Consider the following 14,980-nt stretch of genomic DNA (forward strand, 5'->3'; position numbering starts at 1 on the left):
GAATGAACACTGTGCCCACAAAGGCAATGTTAGTTTTTTTAGAGGGAGACTGAGGAGGAGGTTGAGGGGAAAGGGAGAGGGGGGAGGAAGGAAGAGAGAGGCAGAGGGGGAGAGAGAGACAGGGGGGAGAGAGACAGGGGGAGAGAGGGGAGGGGGAGAGGGAGAGAGGGGGAGGGGGGAGGGGGGAGGGGGAGAGGGAGAGAGGGGGGAGGGGGAGAGGGAGAGAGGGGAGGGGGGAGAGGGGGAGAGGGAGAGAGGGGGAGGGGGAGAGGGAGAGAGGGGGAGGGGGGAGAGGGAGAGAGGGGAGGGGGGAGAGGGGGGAGAGGGAGAGAGGGGGAGGAGAGAGAGGGAGAGAGGGGGGGAGGGAGAGGGGAGACCCTTGGAGTGTCCCGAGTTTTTTGGGCGGTGTATAACCACTTACATTTCATTTCCATTTATGGATATAAATGTGAGGAATGCGCAGTGATTTTTGTTTTTTCCCCCCACGATAAAAATCAACGCTACATTAATCAAGCAATCATCAAGACTCGCCGTGTTCGATGAACGTGTGTGGAGCAACATGCTCTTTTAAATGTGGCGAAGGATTCAGGTCATTCAGAAGGACTGATTCGAAGGACGTGTCGTTCTTTCCGCCTGATTGTTGTTCAGCCCCGAAAAGCTTATGGCGGCAGCTGTAGGAGAGGAAGCTAGATAAAGAAAGGAAGAAAAGATAAAAAAAAAAAAAATAGAAAATAACAGAGAAAGTAATCTTCAGAGGAAACATTAAGATTAGGCCCAGAGCTAGCGCCTCGGGCCTTATCTTTCCTTCTGCCCTGTCTGTGTTTTTTTTTTTTTGTTTTGTTTGTTTGTTTTCTTTTTCATGTGTAGATCGCGTTCTCCTCAGCATTGTGGTGTCGTTATTAAAAGGAGAAAAAGGGTGTGACCCAGTTTTATTTCCTTTGTTTGTTTATCCCTTCGTTTCCTGCCTGGTGTCGTCGTCGTGAGGACGAGTCTCCGGGCCGCCTGTGCAGGCCGCGATGTCTCAACACATCCCTGCGGACAAGGTGAGACTCGTGTGCTGTACGAACTTCGCCCACGGGCTCCTGTGCTTGTCGAGACGGGTTTCATGTCATCCTGCCGTTTCCCCCCTCACGCCTCGTGTTTGTACGTAACGTACTGGTTTACGAGTCGTTTTGGTGACGAGCGGCGTCGTCTCGCCTTGTAGTTAGTCCAACCACTACGTGTGGTGTGAAAATGTTGACCTCTTGACTCTGTGTCGATGTCGGTGTTGGTGTCGTTCTTTGAGTAAAAAAAATTCCACCATTCAGAAAGACCACTTGTGAGTTGTGACGAACGGAAACTTTGTCTGTGCGCGTTTTTATGCTCCAATTCGATGTGTGTTTGTGTGTTCTTATTTCCTCGAGCTTGACCACCTCGGTGCACTCACAAATCACACGATGTCCTGTTATTTTATACTCACTAGTGAGTCGGCCCTTGGTCCGTAGGACCAAATTTTCATTGTTCTTCACGGGCTTGGAGCATACCTGCCTGCCACGCTGCTTGAGCATGAGCTTACCTTTTCACAAAGTCCAGGTGTGCTTGGGCCAGGGTGGGGATGATATGTTGATTTTTTTTTTTTTGTCAAATCTTGCTACTGTTGTTATTGTTGTTAATAATATGGAATAGGCAAAGCCTAGAAGCGAACGTAGACTTCTTACATTCGCTTCTGACTTTACCTATAACCTGTTCACAACTATATACTTGCCAACTTTACCGTGGTACGTGTAAGCGCCGCACAGCTGATTATTTTGACGCAATTTCCGGTGACTTCGGCCTGGATTCGGGATCAGCGATCAAATAATGTAAATCACGATTAAAAATTATTTTTTGATGCGGGAGATATCTTTATTAAAATTAACTTTGGGCAAAAAAAAATAATTGAATAAATAAACTATCACTTCTGGTCAAGAATAAAATTAACTTTGGGAAAACAAATAATTGACTAAATAAACGATCACTTCTGGTCAAGAATAAAAGAAAATATAAGTTCTGTAAACAGTTTCAAAATCACTCCCGGTAATGTTAAATACAAAATAAACACTTCCTGTCATGAAAAGAAATCACTTTCGGAAGTATAAAAATTAACTTTGGGAAAAAAAAATAATTGAATAAATAAACAATCACTTCCGGTCATGATCTCCCGGCATGCATCATTCCCCAGGACAAAAACAGGAAAGAAGAAATAAAACCAGAAACAAAAACGGAAGCAAAAGGGTCATAGCCAATGACACGGATTCACAATTTTTTTTTTTTTTTTTTTTTTTTTTTGTATACCTTGGTCGAGGCTCGTATGAGAGCTAACACACAACTCACAGCAATGAGGCATGAGACAAGAGGGGCGGGAGTGGAAGGGACAAAACATTGGGGAACAGACACATTAGGTGAACTGTGGAAGGGAGAGGGATGGGGATGGGACGGGGAACATGGCGAGGGGAAGATGGACATTAAAGGGACTTTCAGGAAGGAAAGCAGGAGAATTGAAGGAAGTGGGCTTGGGTGGATTATCGGGGGTAGAAAAGATCGAGGATTTGGATGGGGGAAGATAAGAGGTGGTGGTGAACAGCTGTTTTGAAAGCCTGGAGGGAAGAATGGGAAAGAATAGAGTGAGGAAGTTTATTCCAAAGGCGGGAAAAAAGAGGAATGAAAGAGTGAAGATGAGCAGTGATTCGTGATTTTGGTAGTTTTACCAGAAGGGGTTGTTGGCGGACCTTGAGCGCCCTGTGGAAATGTGGTGGGGACAAATCGCAGAGAGAGCAGGGGGGGCAAGGCTGGAGAGGAGTCGGTAGAAGACAGAAAGACCACCGACCAACCTGCGGTGATTGAGTGAGAGGCCCAAAGACTCAGCTTCATTGCGGGAGATGCCAATGATCTTAAATGCCCTGGTTTCGACAGCGTGAAGCTGAGAAAGGTGGGAGGCAGGAGCACCAGCCCAGAGGGGAGAGCAGTACTCCATCAGGCTACGGACAAAAGCTTTGTAAGTGGTCAGGAGCTCAAGAGGGCCGAGGAAGGACTTTGCACGATGGAGGATTCCCAGTCGGCGACTGGCTTTTGAGGCAAGGTTGGAAATGTGACTTTCCCAGGAAAGGTCATGGCAGATAGTGAGACCCAGAAGCTTGAAAGAAAAGACTTCTTCCAGAGGATTGTTGAGAAAGTGGATGGGGGGGGTTTGTAAATGGTCCTTTCGAAGAGACATAGTGAGAGTGTGAGATTTGTCTGGATTGAAAGACATGTTCCACGTGTTGGACCAGTTTGTGATTTTATCCAGATCTGCAGTGAGTGAAGAAGCTGCTGCTTGCCGGTCTGAGGGATGACAGATGGTACGGCAGAGGGTGGAGTCATCGGCAAAGAGAAATAGAGGATTTTCCAGAGAGTCCGAGATTATCCGTCCGAGAAATTGGCAGGGTATTGTGTTGTTTTGTTGTTTCCTATTCTCTCATGTGCACGCGTGAAGTAATATTCACAAGATAGAAATAAAACCCAATCGTGTTTATACACCGCTCAGCGTTTTATAACAACCGGAAGCAAAAGGTCATAGCTAACTACACGGATTCCAAATAGCCAGGGGTATTGTGTTGTTGTTGTTTCCTATTCTCTCATGTGCACACGTTAAGTATGAAGCTCACTGCATTCGCTATGATTCGTATTATTTAATTTAATGCTTTATGTTTTTTTTTTTTTAATGAATGTTTTGCCGCAGAAGGTCCTATTGAGCTGCTCTGTGCATCTCAACATGGGAATTCTTCCGGGTTCTTTGTAGTCAATTAGTCTCATCAACTCGTGAGATCATGACATCATTTTGGTGGATCACACTGCACATCAGAACGTTCCAGTGGAACTCCACCAAAAAACGACACATATATATATATATATATATATATATATATATATATATATATATATATATATATATATATATATATATATATATATATATATATATATATATATATATATATATACACGCACACGCACACACACACACGCACACACACTGGCCATTCATAGTGGAAAGAAGGTTTGTTTGGCTTCAAAAGCCCCCACCCCAATGTAGAAGTCGTTTCTGGTTTGGAAAGCATATTAAAGTTTCAAAAAGCATCTCTACAATTGATTCGGCTCATCATGACTGTGCTATACCACCACGAGACCAAGCAGACTCCTCAGGCCACAGAATCGATCTCGATGAGGGAAATTTTGAGGTGCCATAAATGCAAATGTATACTAATAATAAAAGGAAGTGCGTGCGCACTCATGCGTGCTGTGGATTCCAAAAAGTGGAACGGAGCCCTCCCAGGTCTCAAAGTATCCACCTCTGTATTGCTGTATGTATTGTTGATTGGTATTTACATCTGTGGGTTTCAGAGTGTGGAATGGAGTCCTCCCAGGGTGGGCTCAAAGTATCCACCTTCATTTCGGTAAGGGGTCACGATTCATGGACCAAACTGTGAAGTTTTGTGCCGAGGATTCTCTTCAGGATCATCACTGAGCCCTGGATGGCTACCAACTCTCATTTGTTTGTGGTGATATTCCCAGGGATGCTTTTTTCATACCTCTGTGAGGTTCTTTGTCATCACTGGTACAACTTTGGCATTCTTCAGCTTCCAGGATCTTTTCACTTCATTCTTGAGGTCTTTGTATTTGGTCATTTTCTTGATTTCTGCATCGTTTAGTCCAAAATCACTGTTATTAACACCTCATTTAGCAATGCCTTCTTCTGGTTTTGTTTTTTTTTTTTTTTTTCTACCCAAGTATGATATGTGGTCACAATGCTTTGTTTTCGATGTTCATGCCCGATGGGATCATAAGGTCATACGTGAACGGTACTTCAATGTTTTCAGTGATTGCTTTTGGTTCATTTTCCCACATTTTCTGGAACAGGAATATCAAAGTTTTTGCAGATGTGCCAGTGGATTACTTTACAAACTCGTGTGTGTGTGTCTGTGTCTGTGTGTGGTTGCGTCAAAAGCACCGCCCATTGTGCAAGCCACGCTTTTCCCTCCAGCCACCCAGAAATCGTGTAATATTTTTCGCTTCACATTGCTTTGTATGTAGATGGAGGCCTCATGCAGCGTACATTTGAAGACTGAACAACCCGTCTTCTAGTATAAAATAAAGCTACCCTTTTGAGGGAGCAAATGTACAATTTGATTACACCTCAATCGAGGTAATGCATGTTATGTTCTCAACGATCGCGTTAGCAGAAGAAAATACACCACCCAATGAAGGTACGTGCTTGCTTGAGTGCTTACGCCACTTGGTGAGCTCTCTCCAAGAAACGTCAACTGAGGAAGGGGTTGGGTAGGTGTACAGGGGACTCTGGCAGGAGGAGGAAGTGGTGGGGTGACAGGAGGAAGGTGACGACGAATAATTGATGGGTCATTTAATTTGGTGGCTATTATCGGATTGTCGGGGGAAAAAAAATGTTTTCTCTGGGTAAAGAGGACTTTGTTGGTCAGGTGTCGAACCGGAGTGGGGGGGGGGAGTCGTAATGGTAATCACCTGCCATAACTGCTCGCAGTTGTAAAACCTAGCTCCTCTTTATTATACATATATATATATATATATATATATATATATATATATATATATATATATATATATATATATATATATGTGTGTTGGTGTTGCAATCAGATAAGGATCGTTTCCTAAAGTGGTTCACAAAGCTTCTAGAAGAAGCCAAAATACTTTGAAACGTACCTGCTAGAAAGGGATGTGCCTCTGCACAACAAAATAGTTGGAGAACTTTGTCAGTTTGCCCAAAAAGCTGAGATCTTGCAGCTTTCTGTCCTGCAAAGTGCCGACCTACGGGTCAGGTCAGATTTGCTTCAAGTACTATGTAAACCTGTACTATCTGTTCCATGGTTGGATTGTCGATGACTAATCTGACTCCCCCATGAGGTTTCCTGGTGAGGAGGGTGCATGGATATGGGGATACCCATCACGATTAAAAACAAAACCTGTCAAATGGCAGAGGAGCTCCTAGTGAGCCAACCGGCCACGCATATCAGGTGCCAAACTGTCTGTGGCCGTCGTCCTGCAGTTGGGTTATCCATTTCTCAGAGGTTGGTGGCAGGATTTGCACTCCGGCCACCGTAAAACCCTTCATTCCACAACATACACGAAAATCACAACTCTAACCCAAAAGAACCTGCTCCATGGGAGTACCCCCTGTGCAGTTTCTCTTTGCAGGGGAGCTCACCAGATGACTGGAAAGCAAAGCAAAGCCTTTGGGACCACCATTCTTTGACAGTGGGGAAACCCTGCGGAAATGTGGGTTGCGGTAGTGCTGAGGTGCGGTCCAGTTGGCGGTCTCCTTATGTTAACCTCAGGCAGTCTCTTCAAGTGAGTGCTTGGAATGTCCTCGCTGAGAGGATGATCATTCATCTCTGCTGTCATCTGAGCGTGTTCCTACATTTCCGTCAGCTCGGTTTGCATTTAGGAAGAGAGCAATTATGATTAACCATCTCGAAATTGCCTCCCTTTCGTCTAAATGCTGAAAACTATGTTTGAAAGACTATTTGAATCACCGATTTCGCATTAGCAATGACAGCTTAAAAGTGCCCGGCGTGCAGAACTGAGTCGCTCGCTGTAAACATGCAGACAACATGTGCGTAAAAGGCCTCGTTTAGCATTCCTATGTCATTTTGGAAGTCCCTTATTAGCAGAGGATGGTTGGTTAAGGTATTGTAACTCCCGTGGAAAGCAAAAAGTTGACGTTTCGAGCATTAACCCTTCATCAGAGCAAAGGTCTCTTTCGTAAGTTGGGTCAAATACGTGTTTGAATATTATCATGTGTCGAAGTGCTGGTCGCTCTGGTTGATGCTGTGACTACTCCATGAAATACTTGAGCCTGGGGTGGTGGTGGTGGTAGTAGTAGTGGTAGTGCTTTTGTTAGACTGGCTTTCGAGGTTTGCGTGCAGGAAAGCTCAGGCAGACATAGGTTTCCTGTTTAATGTCACTCAACTTCCTCGTCCCTTTAAGTCGATGGTTGGAACTGTAGTGGACAACAATGCAGAGCATTTAAAGAGGAAGCACTACCAAGACATATAACGAGGGAGAGAGATTGAAACAAAATAAAGCACAGTCCTGTATGTACAAAAGTAATAGTAATAGTCAGACAAGTGAAAGCAAAGTACCTCGTTGCGAAACACTGCAACGTGCATCATTTGTGGTCTAAATTTCTTTAAACTTCCCAATAGTTTGGGAATACCGTGCCACCTTGAACTCCTGAGTGATAAGTGAACGTAATAAAGTTTTCAGGCATGCAAGAACGCCATTATTCCCATCCTTCAAGAGTAGTTGTTGTCGTAGTAGTAGTGGTGGTGGTAGTATCAACCAGGTGATGCCACGTCAACAGATGATAGTTATTCCCACCATGTGGCAATGACCAGGGAACATTTTTTTTTTTTTTTTCCAAGTATTTCACAAACCAGCTGGCTTGACGCGACGTGCGACTGGAGCGAGTTTGAGGATAGATTTGTAATTCAGAGTGCTGGTGATAACATGCCTACTCCTTGGGAAATACACGGTGGGGGGACTTAAACATCCGCCAGCTAATGCTAGCAGAATGGACTGCCTCCGTGTGTTCATAGTTGGGCTGGGAATCAAACCGGAGCTCGACAGCTCGAAGGTAAATAGATGCGCTCCATCTGTGCCATCCTGTTCGACTGCATTGTTGTGTTTAATCGTTTAAACCACAGCTTTATCTTTGTGACGGATGACGTGTGTGCCACATTCCTGAGTCGCTTTGTCAAGGTTGAGGAAAAAGTCCTGGTAATTGTCCTGCTCGCTATGGAGGGAAAAACGCACGGAATGAACGAATGTACGCGTTTCATTCCCCTGCTACTGCGAGAAACGGGCACAACGTTTTGTGTCCATATTTCGTTTTCACGAGCACTTCTCTTCTTGATCGATGCTCTTTCACATTAACGTTTTGTATTTTGAGAACGACGGTTTGCTTTCATGTGACCATCATATCTGTGCACATCACATTAATTTTTCTCTTATAATGGCACATTGTTTTGGTAAGATGACGTTGCCAATTGGAATTCACCAAGGAAGCACATTCTCCTATTTTGATGTAGCGTTGACCAATACGTTCTGTCATACTGCAAAGTCATATTCGACGATTCCTGAAAATGTTTCCGACCAGCCAGGGTGATTATGGTGATTATCTACCTGCCCAAGAGCAAAAACACCTGCCTTGGCCACGTGGCTGGGTGTTGATTTACAGAACATGGATATGCTTTGGAAGATGCGGGGGTTTGTCTTCGAGGGCAGTTCAAAAATGTTGCGCCTTGGCTGTGTTCACTTCCAACAAGCGATTCTCACTCCCCTTCCTCTTTGTCACTGATGCTTCTTCATCTTAAACTGTCATCTCTCTTCTGTAATGTCTCCTTGCATTACAATTCTGACCTTTTCAAATATTATACTTGCTGATGTACCTACCACTCAAGAACCGCTAATGGCATTTGCTTGGATTGGAGGGCCATGGAGGAAGAAGAAAATAACACCACCACCACCACAAACAGCAGCAACATCACCACCATGAAAGTGGCAGCACCGCCACAATGAACGGTGGCAGCAGCAGCACCACCACCACCATGAACGGTGGAAACACCACCACAATGAATGGTGGCAACAGCAGCACCACCACCACCATAAACGGTGGCAGCAGCAGCGCCACCACCACCATGAACGGCAGCAGCAGCAGCACCACCACCACCACCATGAACGGCAGCAGCAGCACCACAATGAATGGTGGCAGCAGCACCACCACCATGAATGGCAGCAACACCACCACCACCATGAACGGCGGCAGCAGCAGCACCACAATGAATGGCGGCGGCAGCAGCACCACCACCACCATGAATGGCAGCAGCACCACCACAATGAACGGCGACAGCAGCAGCACCACCACGAACGGCGGCAGCAGCACCACCACCACGAGCAGCAGCAGCAGCACACCACGAATGGCTGTGGCAGCAGCAGCACCACCACGAATGGCTGCGGCAGCAGCACCACCACGAATGGCGGCAGCAGCAGCAGCACCACCACGAATGGCAGCAGCAGCACCACCACGAATGGCAGCAGCAGCACCACCACGAATGGCAGCAGCAGCACCACCACGAATGGCAGCAGCAGCACCACCACGAATGGCGGCGGCAGCAGCAGCACCACCACGAATGGCGGCGGCAGCAGCACCACCACCATGGGGAGAAAAACGATATAGTACTGTACTGTATAGCATGATAGTTCGAAAATGTATTGGGTCCGATATGTTCTCGTGTATCAGGCATTACGTGGCAGAGGTATGTGCTCCATCGAGTGCTCTTCTAGTTTTTGAAGTGATTTTTCACCATTGAGAGATGGTGCCAAAAATGATATTTAGCATGATATTTCAAAAATGTATTGGGTTCGATATGTTCTCGTGTATCAGGCATTACATGGCGGAGGTATGCGCTCCAACGAGTGCTCTTCTAGTTTTTGAAGTGATTCTTCACCATTGAGAAATGGTGCCAAAAATGTATTGGGCCTGATATTATCTCGTGGATCAGGCATTACGTGGTAGAGGTATGCGCTCTCCCGAGTGCCCTTCTCCTTCCTTAAAGTTTACCTATTTGTCAGATTTTGGGATCACCATATTTGGGTATATTCGTATCGCCAAAGGGTTTGAAACATACAAGGTGTCCAGAAAGTCCTTGTGAAATTTTGAATTCTCATAGCATTCGATGTACCACATGAGAGAACCAAACTATTAATGGCATATGAAAGCATAATTCATCAAGTTTTGTTAATGTTAATGTTGTCATTAACATCTCAGCTCAGTTATTGCTGTTAAATCCACAATTCTGCTGGTTTTCTTGACATGTTGACATTTTCTGATGAGGAAACTTCTTCATCAGTGATAAAGTCAACCACCATAATTAACACTTGGTTCCTGAACTCTGACAATTAAATCTTTCACAGATGACCTTGTACCAGCAAGACAAGGCTGCCTGCAACTATGCTTCAGATGCTCTCTTCTGGGTGGAATGTCTCTCAGTATGACAATGCTCCAGTCCACAGGGTGCATGTTGTCACCGGGTGGGTTGAGGAATACGATGGTGGAGTCGCCCATTTTCCACGGCCCTCCCAATCACCAGACCTCAATCTCATGGGACTGTATGACAAGGCGCCTCAGACAGCAATTTTCGCTTCCATCAAACCGACTTGAATTGGAGGACTCACTTCATTGTGGAAGAGTGATGCTACATTCCTGCAGAACAGTTCCAGACTCCTGTTGATTCAATGCCACGTCGTATTCATGCCATCCTGGATACATGTGGTGGTTCAACATCCTACTCGGTGACATTCTGTTGGTGTTTCCATCTTTCAATCCACTACCTGTACATCTGGATGCTGAAAAAGGGATCTCTTGCAGACAGCTCAGCTTGAAAGTTTTATTTTTGTATATGCTTTGTTGAATGCCTTAATTTGCAGGAATATCAGTGCTGTATGTAGCCACTTGGACTTGCACACCACCACTATGCCTCTCTTCACTTTATTTCAAAGTGAATTTTTGGTTTGAGTAGGAATACGACACAAGAAAAGGAGCAGCAACATGCCGTGTATACACAATAAATAAAAAATAACCGGGTTTTATTGACCTTGATTTATGGCAATAAACCTCTTTGGCAGGTATAAGTTCTAATTCTAATACCCCATGTGCCAACATTAATGGTTGTTTGTTGCTTTTGCCAATTGATGTCAAGCATACTGTGATTTAATACGAGATCACATTTGGCTGGTATCGCAGATCTCCTTGAGATAACTTAATCACTCTGTCTACAAATTAGCGTTACTACTTCGACACGGTTAAATTTGTCACTGGTGTGTAATTTTTTTTGTTTGTTTTTTTCCACCACCAATACTACTAATAGCCCAATAGCGTGTTTCCAGTTACACAGGGTCACTATTACTTTATAAAAAGTTTAACTTTTATAACCCCATACTGACTCAAAGTTATGCATTCCATAAACAGCACTACTTTTGGAATTGTATGAGATTAGCATCATAAGATAAGATCAAACGCAATAGATCATACTCCTCAGCAAAATTAGCTAATGTATCAGATAAAACTGAATTTAAAATGAACTCGAAGGTCACAATAAAGCAATAGCTCTAATACAATATTACAAGCACAAAGAAATATTAAATTTACAAAATAAAAAATTTGTTAGCCCCCTTTGTTGGCAAAGCAAGTCGTTTGTTGGAACCCTGCTACTGCCCCATTTATGACTTATTCCAACCAAAACGATCCTGTCCATGATGCCAAATGTAGCCACTTGGAATTGCACACCAACATGATTTCTCTGAAAGATGAAAGTGAGTTCTGTATTGGCAAGAACATCTTTGAGCGTGAACAGACCAACATTAGTGTCCCCGTTCACTCTCCATTTTTGCGTCTCACAGTTCAGCTGACAGCTGTGTTTCACGAAGCATGAACAGTTGCCTTTTTGCCCAGTACCAATTATTCTGGCCTTGTCAATGGTGTAAGCATGTAGAACTTGATGTTGTTCAAGTGCATATATTATGCCTTTTCAGCATAAGTCATTGGCTACAAGGTCTCCCACATCCTCGTTTCCAAATTTACCGTGTTATTTGAGCTTTGGTATGGAGGCCCCAACTCTTGGACTCAGAACGGAAGACATCAGTCTTGCGGTACAGGCACTTGCTGAAGCATTGATTCTGACAACGTGCTCCGGCTGGGCATATTGACGGGTGGCACTTTTGGAGCCGTATCCGATTCAAACGTTTGCAGTCCATGAAACGGGGTGACTCGTCTTGTTGACTTTCATTTGCAGCACAGAATCTCTGACGGTTGCAAACTGCACTTTGCCAACTGGCTTATTCGTCTTGATGTGTTTGAAGGGTTGAGGTTTCTGTTGGTTCTTCTAATTCTCCATCGCTTCCCTCAAGGCTTGGTGCATCTTCTGCTTTTAGAAGCAATTGACAGTTTCTTAAGGCCTCATCAATGGTGAGCACGTGTCAGTTGATGATGTGATTGATGTGCACATGTTTTGCGTCTTCGGCATTCTTCATTATCCACATGCTCTCCCACATACTCATTTACAAATTTACCCTCCTTTAGGTCAGCTTTGGTATGGAGGCCCTATCTTTTGGAATTGTATGCCATCTTTACTGCAAATCATTCAACACTAAAATAAACCTATGTGCAGCTCCAACATGCACCGGCCGAATTATTGAATTTGACACAAAAAGGCACATCCAAGCAACAAAAGCAAATTTAACACTATCAATTCTGAGGCAAACAGGAAAGAGTGTGGTCAGCCTCAGACAATTAACCAAAAAAACAAAACAACTTGTGATGCACAAGCTTTGTTGTGATGTCTGTTGTTTTCTTCAAACTAAAACACAGAGAATTGGCATATTTTAGCATGAGTTGGGACCTGTAGTATACTCACACTGGGAGTGGTGCTACACGATACACATTTGCATGGAGAATTTGCTTTGCCATCCCTTCCTCCCACCCCCGCCTGTTTTATTTCCTGGGCACACACCAAGTACTTGCAAATTTGAACTCATTCAGTCCAATGGTTTAAGGAGTGCACCCGAGTCGATGTGACGCATGCACACATTTTTCACTTCTCTGGAATATTAATTCCAGAGAAGGTATTGTCATCGCGCACCGTCCGTCCGTCTGTCCCCTTTTTTGACTGATCCGGCCAAATCGCTGGGCCGATCCAGCTGAAATTTGGCAGCAGCGTTCCTCTCCTGACTGCTAACAGGAATTGCAAAGCTCGTTCTGGTCACATGACTGTAATTACGTCAAAATGGCAGGCTTTGTAAATTTCTTTGAAAACCTTCTTCTCCAGACACACCAGTCAGAATGCTTCCAAATTTGGGTTGCAGCATTAGGCCAGGGTAGGGATATTAAATCGCCAGTCATGCCGATCACGTGACCGGAAGTGTATCAAAATGGCTGACTTGGTAAACTTTTGGGAAAATTGCATTAATTCCTTTTTAAAATCTTCTTCTCCAGACCCACCAGTCAGAATGCTACCAAATTTGGGTTACAACATTGGGACAGGGTCGTGATAAGTTGTGGAGGTCATGTCGATTACACGACCAGGAAGTGTGTCAAAATGGTGGACTTGTTAAATGTTGGGAAAATAGTGTAAATTCCTTCAAAAACCTTCTTCTCCAGACCCACCAGTCAGAATGCTACCAAATTTGGCTTACAACATTCGGCTGCTTACACACGCACACTCAAACACGTCCAGTGCTGCAGATGAGCTACAGGTCCAGTGGTCCTTTTTGTTTATCTTGCCAAAACGAAGTTTTTGCAAGATATGTTAGTCAGCTTGTATGTGTTTTTTTATTTTTTTATTTTTGTCTAATCAAGTATCGATCACTCTGCAGAGCACAGTTATCATTGGAAATTTTTGTAACTTCGCATATCAGAGGCCTATAGAGGTCCCTTTCAGCGCATAAAATTTTGAAGGTCAAGGTCACTTTGTCGCAAATCAGGGGAGTCGACGAAACCCTTATTTTTTGAGTAATTTTGATCGGATCGTCTTCAAACTTCATGGGAATATAGTTCATGGTCTGGCGCTCAGCTGATTAATTTTTGGTAGCGATCGGCCTTGACCTTCATGGTTAGCGCTGGAGGTCGAAAGTTTTTGACCCCAAGGTCAAATTTTGAAATCTTAGGTACCATATCGTGTAATACCTCAAATTGAACACCTCGATGAGTGCTTTCTAGATATGTCAAGCTTGAGACATTATGATGTCATTTGGTGACGTTATGAGGCAAACGCATATTTTTCATGGTTACTCTGCAGAACGATTCTCATCGGAATCTCTCGTAGGCAGATATTCCTCAAGGAGTCACTCCTGGTGGATAGCAGCTCTGTTCATCTCAGTGTGACCTTAAAGAAGTCACACGTGGTCACCTTTTGGCAAGAGCAGGGTGACTGGTTTTTTATATATTTTTTGTTGGATAATACCATACTCTTTACAGAGCGTTGATGCTACTGAAGTAATTTCTTGCAACTATTCTGTTGGGTGGTTTGTCATTGTCTTTCCAGCATTGTTTGTCTATGTTATACAGACTATCCTTTTAAATCTAATCCACTGGGAGCATACTCTGTGCAGATTGTTGGTGCTTCCTAAGCAGTCTCCTTGGCTCTTGGGCACAATCCTGCTGGACAGGTCACCACTCTGGCACAGGATACCAGCAAGCTGGCACTCATTTTGCCAACCTCAGAAGGATGACAGGCAGAGTCAAACCCACCTGGTATTAATTCAACAGCAAGTGGGATTTGAATTCAGAGGATCCTAGGATCCCAAGCCCACCAACATAACCATCAAGCCAATACAAGGCATATCCTTTTAAATGCTGAGCGCCAAACAAGGAAGCAGCACGTACCATTTGAAAAATATAAAGTCTTTGAAATGACTCAGCTGGGGTTCGAACTGCCGATCTCCCAGACTCGGAGCAGACACTTCGACCATTACATTGCTGAGTCAAGTGCAAATATATATATATATATATATATATATATATATATATATATATATATATATATATATATATATATTTGCACCGGGTGGGTTGAGGAATACGAGGGTGGAGTCGCCCATTTTCCACGGCCCTCCCAATCACCAGACCTCAATCTCATGGGACTGTATGACAAGGCGCCTCAGACAGCAATTTCCGCTTCCATCAAACCGACTTGAATTGGAGGACTCACTTCATTGTGGAAGAGTGATGCTACATTCCTGCAGAACAGTTCCAGACTCCTGTTGATTCAATGCCACGTCGTATTCATGCCATCCTGGATACATGTGGTGGTTCAACATCCTACTCGGTGACATTCTGTTGGTGTTTCCATCTTTCAATCCACTACCTGTACATCTGGATGCTGAAAAAGGG

At 44.2% G+C, this 14,980-nt stretch overlaps 1 protein-coding gene across 4 annotated transcripts in view; it reads left to right on the forward strand.

Moving 5' to 3' along the window:
* Positions 1 to 588: 588 nt before the first annotated feature.
* The window catches only part of UBL3 (ubiquitin like 3), a 46,499-nt gene continuing 32,107 nt past the window's right edge, over positions 589 to 14,980 (forward strand). The window contains exon 1 of one of the 4 annotated variants that reach the window (XM_085885071.1): positions 589 to 1,043. Coding sequence is in view for 3 of the 4 variants with exons in the window: in XM_085885070.1 (XP_085741196.1) it covers positions 7,607 to 7,669 (63 nt within the window). In the remaining variant the exon portion in view is untranslated. Of the gene's footprint in view, positions 1,044 to 1,530; positions 1,573 to 7,591; positions 7,670 to 14,980 lie in introns of those variants that run through there. The other 3 variants (XM_085885072.1, XM_085885069.1, XM_085885070.1) reach the window with 3 other exon arrangements.

The sequence above is a fragment of the Eptatretus burgeri genome, chromosome 6, assembly GCF_056783735.1.
Source record: "Eptatretus burgeri isolate ZD-2024b chromosome 6, Ebu_testis_v1, whole genome shotgun sequence".
NCBI lineage: Eukaryota > Metazoa > Chordata > Myxini > Myxiniformes > Myxinidae > Eptatretus > Eptatretus burgeri.